General features: G+C 38.2%; 1 protein-coding gene across 1 annotated transcript; it reads right to left on the reverse strand.

Moving 5' to 3' along the window:
• Nucleotides 1-1,126: 1,126 nt before the first annotated feature.
• LOC127162186 (uncharacterized) lies at nt 1,127-10,382 on the reverse strand (the record flags this gene model as incomplete). Its single annotated transcript, XM_051104959.1, has 4 exons — nt 10,352-10,382; nt 3,442-3,604; nt 2,866-2,997; nt 1,127-1,534 (listed from the first exon to the last, which is right to left on the reverse strand). Coding segments are annotated over exons 2-4 (607 nt in total), but the record flags the coding sequence as incomplete, so codon positions are not given.
• Between the last annotated feature and the right edge of the window lie 505 nt (nt 10,383-10,887).

A 10,887-nucleotide genomic window follows, 5' to 3' on the forward strand; every position in this document is an offset into this window, starting at 1 on the left:
CCATCCAATCAGAGACTGTATAAATACCCCGGTCTTCCTGTCACTCCTCGCCGAGTATTGTATTGTATTGTATTTCTGTAACGTAGGGAGGGAAACGATAGACGTGCGGATCCATACGCAAACCTTTATTATAAGGACGAGACATAGACATGGTCAAAGGCAGGCAGGGTCGGGCAACAGCAGACAGGAACACATACAGCAAGAAGAAGAGTAAGACTAAAACAGGCGGGGGTCAGTCCAGCGGCGAACGTTATCCGACAGGGGCTAGGCAGAAGAGTGGTCAGACGAGCGAGGGTTCAAAACGAGACAACGGGAAAACTAGACACGGGGGGGAAACTAGGAGATACGCTTAGTACGAATGCAATGGAAAATACAATACAATACAATACTCGGCGAGGAGTGACAGGAAGACCGGGGTATTTATACAGTCTCTGATTGGATGGGGGGGGGGGAAGTGCAATGGCTGATGGGGAGTGTAGTCCGGGGTGTGGTGTGGCAGTCCGTGCGTGACAAAACGCAAGAGCGACGTCTGGTGGTGAGCGGTCCGCAGCTCACCGACCAGATCATGACACAATGTGCCTGACTGCCAGAGTCAATAGCTTCAAGTTAATTTAGCTATATTAAAACAGTCTGATATGTTGCCTTATTGTGCAAACCTTTAACTGTTATGACATTATTTTAATTTCAATATCATATTTAAACACACTGGTGTAGTTTCAACATTTACTTCACTGTTTTTCTTCCTTTTCTTACCTCCATGTGGCAAAATAATATGGAAACGAAATGTGTCTTTATATTATATATAATAATTATATTATACATAGTCCTTTTTGTGAAAAAAATAAAATAAAATAAATAAATAAATAAACTAAGCTTGGGTTATGTATACTACACTATTCACTGCATAACATTAAATTGCCAAAAATAAATAAACAAGACACAAGAAAATAAATAAAACATATAAGATGCATATTACAATATGTGCCGTTCTAACCTAATCCTTTAAAAAAAAACATTGAGAAAGGTCCCGTTCCAGTTACCTAAAACTGTTTCACACAGCAAAAACTAAGAACAGTTTTGATTCATATATCAAAACTAATCCACAAATCAACAAATCCATAATTACCTTTAGGTTCTGTTTTCCTCTTTATTTGTCTTTTTTTTGGTGCGTAAGACACGGTGTCTGGACTGCCTAGCTCAGTGGACACAGGATTGAGTTTAGAAGAAGCAGAAAGGATAGAGGCTGGTGGCAGAGGAGAAGCCAGGGGATAAGATATAGGACTGGGTTGAGAGAACTTCAAAACAGACTGAGTCAGGGTGGAGACTGAAGGAGCAACAAATAACGACAAGGAGTTTGTGAAAGGAATAGGAGAAGCCAAGGAGGAAGATGCAGGAGTTTCAGACTCAGGGGGGAGCAGAGGTGTTGACTCTGATGCCGGGTCTGCTGTGTTGTCTATTGGTGGAGTCTCTGTCTGTTTGCTGGTTGTTGCTGGAGTCTCGACCGTGCTGCTTGCTGCTTTCTCTGAGTTATCCACTGTTGGAAAAAAAAAATTGTGATATGAATCTAATAATCTGCAGTAATCAACACATTTAAAACAAATCTTTTTAAATGCTCAAAAACACTATGCAACTTTTAAACTCTGTATTGGTATAAGAAACTAAAATATATGTGACCTACTGCTAAGAAGGCACATGATAAATCAAAATATAAATAAATATATATATAATATATATAAAACTCTGTAAAATTATCAAACAAGTTTGATATCCTCCATCTGGATGGAATCACAGCTAGAAGCTCAGCTAAAAAAGAACTAAAAAGAGTATGTGATTTTCTGAGAAATCTTACGGCCCAGAATGTGAAGGCTGGCTCTGACTTTCAGCAACTAGCATCAATACATAATGTGAAATTGAATGACCAAGTATACACTGCCATGTACATTTGCAGTTCATACACTATGCTCATCTCATTATAGCATAAAGCAGTGCAGAATAAATTTATTACAGTATAACAGTAATCTAAAAATGCTAAAAATAAACATTTATTGTAGGACGGGACAATAACTCAATATCAATATATATCATGGCATATTTTTTTTCAATAACAGTGATATGATTTTTAAACACAATTTAGATATTTCAGTATAGGCTACATTGCAGCATTTGCCACTGACTGATGTTCAGGGTGCAGCTGTCAGAAAGAGCAGAATACTGACAGCAATCCTGATCACACACACAAATTTGACACACATAGTTGAATTAACCAATAGTTTAAGTTTTTGTAGTGTTTATAGTACACATCTAGCTCATTCAAGCGTGATTACATTTTAGTGTCTTTGTTTCCATAACGACGGCCTCTAGAAAACACATTATGACGTGTGACACAGCATGTGGTAAAGCTGCACAAAATTATTTAGATAAAAATGGACAAATAATTACATAATGTTCTCATAATTTACGTAAATTAATTAAAAATTAAAATTCATCCCATCCAGGTAACAGCTGCGAAATTGTCCATACCAAAAAAATCAAATGTCCCTGTTAAAAAAAAGTGCTGGTTAGGTAGTTTTTGAAGAATGGCTGCTAGTTTAAGCTGATCCTTAGCTGGTTTAAGCTGGTCCTCAGCACATGACCAGTTAAGGACAAGCTTTAAGCAGCTCAAGCCAGTAGCCATGCTTAAAAACATAACTAACCAGCATATGCTGTTTTTTTAACAGGAATATTGAAGAGTTCTTTATAAATAAAATAATCAACTGTACAATGAAAATAAAAGTACAGAGGCCCATTGTGGTGGTTATAGGGCTTCAGACACAAAACAGTTTGCTGTAAAGGATGATGCCAGTTCTATTGAATGAGACATTTTACCATTACAGGGGAGCAGAGGTGTTGACTCTGATGCCGGGTCTGCTGTGTTGTGTATTGGTGGAGTCTCTGTCTGTTTGCTGTTTGGTGCTGGAGTCTCTCCCACTCTGCTTGTTGCTTTCTCTGCAGTAGCCACTGTTAAAACAAGAAACAAGAGAATAATAATAATAATAATAATAATAATAATTCAACAATAACTTAGCAGTAATTAAATAATAAAAAGAAATAAATAATTCTTGTTTAAGTCCTATGGGTTGTATGGGTCCAAATTATTTTGGACACAAGAAAATAAATATTCACCTTTTGCTAGGAGACACGATAAAAAAAAAAAAACAATATGAGTTCCAAAATAATAGTATGAGACATGAGACAGAATGAGACATTTTCAAATAAAACAAGAATACACGTCATGCTGTTCACATGTTAAAGCAAAACTTTAATTCAGCTAAGCAAATTTATGTAGGGTTTGCAAAAACCATTATTGCTGGGGTTTTTTTAATTATTCCTCAAATGAATCAAGGATGCACTTATAAACAATGAAATAAGTAAAAATATAGCATGCACATCTGTGTTTATTACCATTCAGAAGACTTTCATATAACCCCTTTATTGTGACAAATGCATCCTCTGCATCTTCTGTTTCCATCTTCCATGGACAGAAGCACTCTGCAGAAAAACCGTTTGAGGTTCTCCTGGCAAGGAGAAGGACTGGATACCTCTCTAAAAGTTGCCATTTGTGGAGCTGTAATAAAATTGACACTATAAATTTAAATAAAATTGAAAAAGATTATAAGACTGAAATTCTGATAAATAACATATGTGGGTGTGTATGTGTGTGTGCCTAGACAAGATAATAGATAAGCTATGCATTGAAAATTAGACTGAGTTAACTGTTAAAAAAAACGAAAAAAAAAAACTAAACAAAATGCACACACACATGTTGACAACTATTTGAATTCACTGACATCTGTCAGACATATATTAGTGCTGTCAAATCAAATAACAATACACACACGTACATATGCTGTATGTACACTTTGATATATAAGTGTATATGTATATGTGTGTGTATACATGGATCGCGGAAGCGGGGGGGCCGCCGGGGCCTGGGCCCGGGTAACTTTTGAGGTCTGGTACAAATTATGACATACATGGGCTATAGACGCATATAGATTCTTCATTAAAAGTTCGCGATCTCGATTCAAAAACACACAATCTTATTGCTATGATGATGACTGCGCCATGTCTATAAAACATTTGAAATCGCAATCACATCGGAATATTTACACCTGCTTTCGCGCCACCGCTGATCCAGAGAGAGCTCTGCTCATGTAAGTTAAGATTTATGTTTAAACAAGCTTCACGAGCAGGATACACGGTATAGGCTACATTTCTGTGTTGCAAACATTAAATAATAACTTAAGTATTGGGATAAATGTTCATTATAGCCCAGCACGGGCCTCATATATATGTCCTAGCCCGGCCCTTGTCAGACAGCTTATCAGAATTCTCGGCCCGAGCCCGTCTTCACCCAAAACACCTTATACTAGTCAAGTCAAGTCAAGTCACCTTTATTTATATACCGCCTTTAACAATACAGAATTGTGACAAGGCGGCTGTACAGTATTAAATAGGAAACAGTACATCAACAATGCCAAAGGCAACATTAAACACTCACATTATAGGTAAAGGTAGTTAATCAAAAACAATAAAGTAAAATGCAATATTGTGTTAAGAGAAAGTGTCCCCAACTAAGCAAGCCAGAGGCGACAGCGGCAAGGAACCAAAACTCCATCGGTGACAAATGGAGAAAAAAACCTTGGGAGAAACCAGGCTCAGTCGGGGGGCCAGTTCTCCTCTGGCCAAAGTTCCCGTGGTCTTGTGCCGACAGCCGTCTAGGTGATGTGGTCTTTAATGTGGATCCGTCTCTGGGGCTCATCTAGTTGATGTGGACTCCGCTGACATTCAGGGCTGTAGAGGTCGTCTCTAGGTGCTGATCCACCGTCTGGGCTGGGTTCGGACTGGATCCGGGGGACTGCAGTGACCATCTGATCTGGATACGGACTGGATCTGGTGGTTAATGTGACCTCGGAATAAGAGAGAAACAGACTAATATTAGCGTAGATGCCATTCTTCTGACGATGCACCGAGTACATCGGGTGTTATGGGAAGTGTTCCCGGTTCCGGTTGACCTAATTAGTGCAGCCTAACAATCCTTTAACGGATTTGAATTATAAGAATGTGGATTTGTTATGTGTAAGCAAGGTTAAAGAGATGGGTCTTTAATCTAGATTTAAACTGACAGAGTGTGTCTGCGTCCCGAACATTGTAGGGTAGATTGTTCCAGAGTTTGGGTGCTAAATAAGAAAAAGATCTGCCGCCCGCGGTTGATTTTGATATTCTCGGTATTATCAAATTGCCAGAGTTTTGAGAACGCAGCGGACGTGAGGGACTATAATGCGATAAGAGCTCACTCAGGTACTGGGGAGCTAAACCATTCAGGGCTTTATAAGTAATTAGCAAGATTTTAAAATCTATACGATGTTTAATAGGGAGCCAGTGCAGTGTAGACAGAACCGGGCTAATATGATCATACTTTTTGGTTCTAGTAAGAACTCTAGCTGCTGCATTTTGGACCAGCTGGAGTTTGTTTATTAAGCGAGCAGAACAACCACCCAATAAAGCATTACAATAATCTAACCGTGAGGTCATAAACGCATGAATTAATGTTTCAGCATTTGACATTGATAGCATAGGTCGTAGTTTAGATATATTTTTGAGATGGAAAAATGCAGTTTTGCAAACACTAGAGATGTGGTTTTCAAAGGAAAGATTACCATCAAATAGCACACCTAGGTTCCTAACTGATGACGAAGAATTGACAGAACAGCCATCAAGTATTAGACAGTGTTTTAGGTTATTACACGCTGAGGTTTTAGGCCCAATAACTAACACCTCTGTTTTTTCAGAATTTAGCAGTAAGAAATTACTTGTCATCCAATTTTTTAACTCAACTACACAATCCATTAGTTTTTCAAATTGGTACGTTTCGCCAGGCCGCGAAGAAATATAGAGCTGGGTATCATCAGCATAGCAGTGAAAGCTAACACCATATTTCCTGATGATATCACCCAAGGGTAACATGTAAAGCGTAAAGAGTAACGGCCCTAGTACTGAGCCTTGTGGTACTCCATACTGCACTTGAGATCGATATGATACCTCATCATTTACTGCCACGAATTGATGGCGGTCAGATAGATACGATTTGAACCATGCCAATGCACTACCACTAATGCCAACATAATTCTCAAGTCTATTCAAGAGAATGTTGTGGTCAACAGTATCAAACGCAGCACTAAGATCCAGTAGCACTAACAGAGAGATACAACCACGATCGGATGATAAGAGTAGATCATTTGTAACTCTAATAAGAGCAGTCTCAGTACTATGGTACGGTCTAAAACCTGACTGAAAATCCTCACAGATATCATATTTCTGTAGGAAGGAAGATAACTGTGAGGATACAACCTTTTCTAATATCTTTGACAGAAATGGGAGATTCGAGATAGGTCTGTAATTAGTTAATTCGTTGGGGTCAAGTTGTGGTTTTTTAATTAGAGGCTTAATAGCAGCCAGTTTGAAGGTTTTGGGGACATATCCTAATGACAGTGATGAATTAATAATATTTAGCAGAGGATCTATGAGATCTGGAAGCATCTCTTTTAGTAGCCTAGATGGAATAGGGTCTAGCATACAAGTTGTTGGTTTAGATGATTTAACAAGTTTATACAATTCTTCCTGACCTATAGTAGAGAATGAGTTGAATTGTTCCCCAGGAAATCTATAGCGCACTATCTGATGCGACACTGTAATTGACGGCTGCATAGTGACAATTTTGTCTCTAATTGTATCGATCTTAGAAGTAAAGTAGTTCATAAAGTCATTACTGCTATGCTGATGGGCATAGTCAGTGCCTGTTGGTTCTTTATTTTTTGTTAACTTAGCCACTGTATTGAATAAATACCTAGGGTTATGTTTGTTTTCTTCTAAAAGAGTCGAAAAGTAGTCAGATCTGGCCGATTTTAACGCTTTTCTGTACGATAGGGTACATTCCCGCCAAGCAGTACGAAAAACCTCTAATTTTGTTTTCCTCCAGCTGCGCTCCATTTTCCGGGCTGCTCTCTTTAGGGCGCGAGTGTGCTCGTTATACCACGGGGTCGGACTATTTTCCTTAATCTTCCTTAGGCGCAGAGGGGCGACTGTATCTAGAGTCCTGGAAAAGAGAGAGTCAATAGTTTCTGTTACATCATCAAGTTTTTCTGAGCTATTGGACATGCTGAGGAATTCAGATAAGTCAGGAAGATTACTTAGAAAGCAATCTTTTGTAGTAGAAGTGATGGTTCTACCATACTTGTAATAAGGAGTTGAATTTACAGTTTTAGTCATCTGGAGAATACACGAGACTAGATAATGATCAGAGATATCATCACTTTGCTGCAGAATCTCAACGGCATTGACATCAATTCCATGTGACAGTATTAAGTCTAAAGTATGATTTCGACAATGAGTGGGACCGGACACCTGTTGTCTAACTCCAATAGAATTTAGAATGTCTGTAAATGCTGCTCCAGTGCATCATTTTCATTATCAGCATGGATGTTAAAGTCACCTACTATTAAGACCTTATCTGTAGCTAACACCAGCTCAGATATAAAATCAGCAAATTCTTGAAGAAAATCTGTATGGTGCCCTGGTGGCCTGTATAAAGTAGCAAGTACAAACGTCATAGGGGATTTATCATTAACAATTGTTTCTCTGGATAATGTTATATGAAGCACCATTACTTCAAATGAGTTATACTTGAAATTCGCTCTCTGTGAAACACTAAAAATATTGCTATAAATTGTAGAAACACCTCCCCCTTTACCTTTTAGACGTGGCTCATGTTTATAACAGTAATCATGAGGAGTAGACTCGTTTAAGATAATGTAATCATCTGATTTTAGCCAGGTTTCTGTCAAACATAGCACATCTAGATTATGATCAATGATCATATCATTTACAATGATCATATCATTTTGATACGTTCCGGTGTTTTGACCCGCGACTATGCCGTCTCACAGTCACCCAGTTGCCCTGCTGCAAAGGCGAAGTTACCGGAACCGAACAATGTACGGGACTTCCTAAGCTAGTCGCATCCAAAGCCGTATCTAATGCCCTCACATTCTTACTATCCTCGATTAAAGTTTGGATGCGTGTCTCTAGTTCTGAAATCTTCTCTGTCAGCCTAACTATTTCCCTGCATTTATCACATGTGAATCCCTCGCTGCCGACAGAGATTGATAAACTATACATATGACAGGTGATGCAGGTTACCAGGAAAGGAGAAGAAGCCATTACTCACCGTAGATGTAGAATGATTTCAACTCACCACTGTTGTCTGATGAACTTGTGTAGAAAAAGGCGTAGAGAAAAATTAAAAATGAATGGCAAGCTAACCGGCTAACACACTACAAACACGCTGCACTCGCGGTTGTACAATAAAAACGAGCGATCAACGAGAGCGAGGGAAGAAAGGAAAGCGGTAGTAGACGTGAATAGAGACGTGAGTGGGAACGCAAATGGCAGGCTAACCGGCAAACGGAATGCTAACGCACAGCGCAGCGTTGCACTGGCGGTTATAGATTAAAAACGAGCGATCGGATTAGTTGGATAATAACAGAAATCTGGTGGGGAAAAAAAGCTATATTTTATCACTTTAAACAACAGAAAGTAATAGTAAAATAGAGATTTCCTCAGAAGAATAAAACTCTAGGGAGCTACAAACGCACAACACTCTGCAACAGGAGATACTACTGTTTCATCTATTGAAATAGTTTAGTATTAATGGCAAAGTGCTTTATATTTCGTTTCATTCTTTTGTTAAGTTAATTTAGAAAAAACATTTGGAGCATTTTTGTTCATTAAATATAGGCTAAGTTTTTGTTTTTTAAAGTAATGACCAAGTGGTCAGCGAAAGACTGATCCGACACATTGATCAAACACGCACAGTCTGTTTGATAAATTTTGCCTTCTCAAATCACCACTTGCCTAAAATAAGATCTATAGATATAGGCCCTAAAAGAGTTCAAGTATAAAACAATGTTAGTTTCAACGTTAAACAGATAAATGTGCGCTATTAGACGCGTACCCAATCGTTTGTGCCGAGAGTAGAAGCTAAAGCCGAATTGCAGGAAATGGAGGCGCCAGCGCGATTACTTGCATTTTTTTTCAGTGGAAACAATTTAAAATGTTCCGTCATTTTTGCTCGTAAAGGTAAGTGTAATACATCATTCGGAACTGTTAAGGGTCTTTTGTTTGTGTGCACTCACAATATCAACAAAACGTTGCAAACGGTGCTTTTATTAAATAAAGAAAACAAACATGATGCGCTTTCTGTCGTCTCAATAGGAGCTTCACAAATATTAACGGAAACTCAGCGAATACAAACCTCACAGACATGATACATATATCTATAGAAAGCTTGAAATTATTACTTAACGAAACAAAACTAATTCTCTTTCACAAAAACAAAAAACTCTTCAATATGTAATCTGTAAAGATGCATTTCTCTAAAGGTGCGTCCAAAGAGGAGATGGTGAGTCAGGATCCGCAACTTACTCCTTGGGAAAACACTGGTTTGTTCATAAATAATTAAAATATCTCCTTTCTATTTCCCCCGACACATTCATTGTAATTACGTTTGCCGGAGCTGTGTGGGAAGTTGCAGCCCATTGTGTGCGCTTGAACACGGATCTTCCAGCTGCGCTGATTTGCTGCTGCTGACGGAGACACTAAACGCTTCCGGAGTCGGTCTCGAAAGTGAAAGCGAAAGTGAAGTCTCGTGTTGTTTCCACCAGCGCAGAAATTTGTTTTCATCACCATAATTGGTGTATGTATAAAATATCAAAATAAGGATAAGCCTAGAACAGGCCCAAAACCCAGCCGCGTCTGAACTATGACCTGAAAAGCCCGGACTTATTTATAACATTTTAGAGATTGTATAAATTGACTCATTTATAAAGTTAAATAAAACATTTTTAACTAATAACTATACTATTAATACTGTTTTTAATATTAAAATGTAGACCCCCACCCCCCCCCACACACACACCTTCCCGGGCCCCCCCTTCTTTTGATACGTTCCGAGATCAGTGTGTGTATATATACATAAACCCTTATATATCTAAGTATACATACAGTTATTATTGTGTGTACAAACTACAGGACAGTGGCTCTCCAGGTCCGAGTTGGACACCCCTGTTTTTTATAATTTTACACTCTAATGTTAAGTAACTGATTTAGTGTTCTATATCAGACCTGAGCACAGTGGACAAAATAAATATCATGCTTTAGTCAGTATACACGATGAAGAAAGAATTGTTTAACTGTTTAAATCTAAAAAAAGAACAGAGACAGTTTACTAACTATATCTGAAAGAAAACCCTACCAGTAGATTGGTTCCATCATACACTTTGTTCACACTGCTGTTTTTTTTACGCTCTTTCCATTCTTGGGAAAGCTGTTTCTTTTTTTCTTCAAGCTTTTGCTTATATGGCTGCTTGGCACTACAGTGTAGGCACATTTTGCTTGCAACTCCAATTTTTTTCCTGCATTTGTAACAGTCCTTCAGAGTAGGCATCTGAAAAAAAAAAAAAAAAAAAAACACATAAATGATCATTTAAGTACTGCATGCTGTGTTAAGAGGGGATAAGAAATATTTTTTCACCCCTACTATGTTGATGAAACTCACAGTCTTAGAAAATATTGTCACCACAGTGAGCTAAGGTTCAAAGCTTTTAAAGATAACTGCACCCTGAAAGAATGTATACATAGACACATGTAACTGACTGGTGTCTGGTGTTGCAAAAACTGTTACTAATCCTGTTACTAATTAGACTCCAGCTATAGTTTTGGAAAGCTTTTTATGTACTACAATTTGATAAATCTGTCAAATTATCTGAAGCCAGGAAAATATATGCCAGG

The sequence above is a fragment of the Labeo rohita genome, unplaced genomic scaffold (genome assembly GCF_022985175.1).
Source record: "Labeo rohita strain BAU-BD-2019 unplaced genomic scaffold, IGBB_LRoh.1.0 scaffold_850, whole genome shotgun sequence".
Classification (NCBI taxonomy): domain Eukaryota; kingdom Metazoa; phylum Chordata; class Actinopteri; order Cypriniformes; family Cyprinidae; genus Labeo; species Labeo rohita.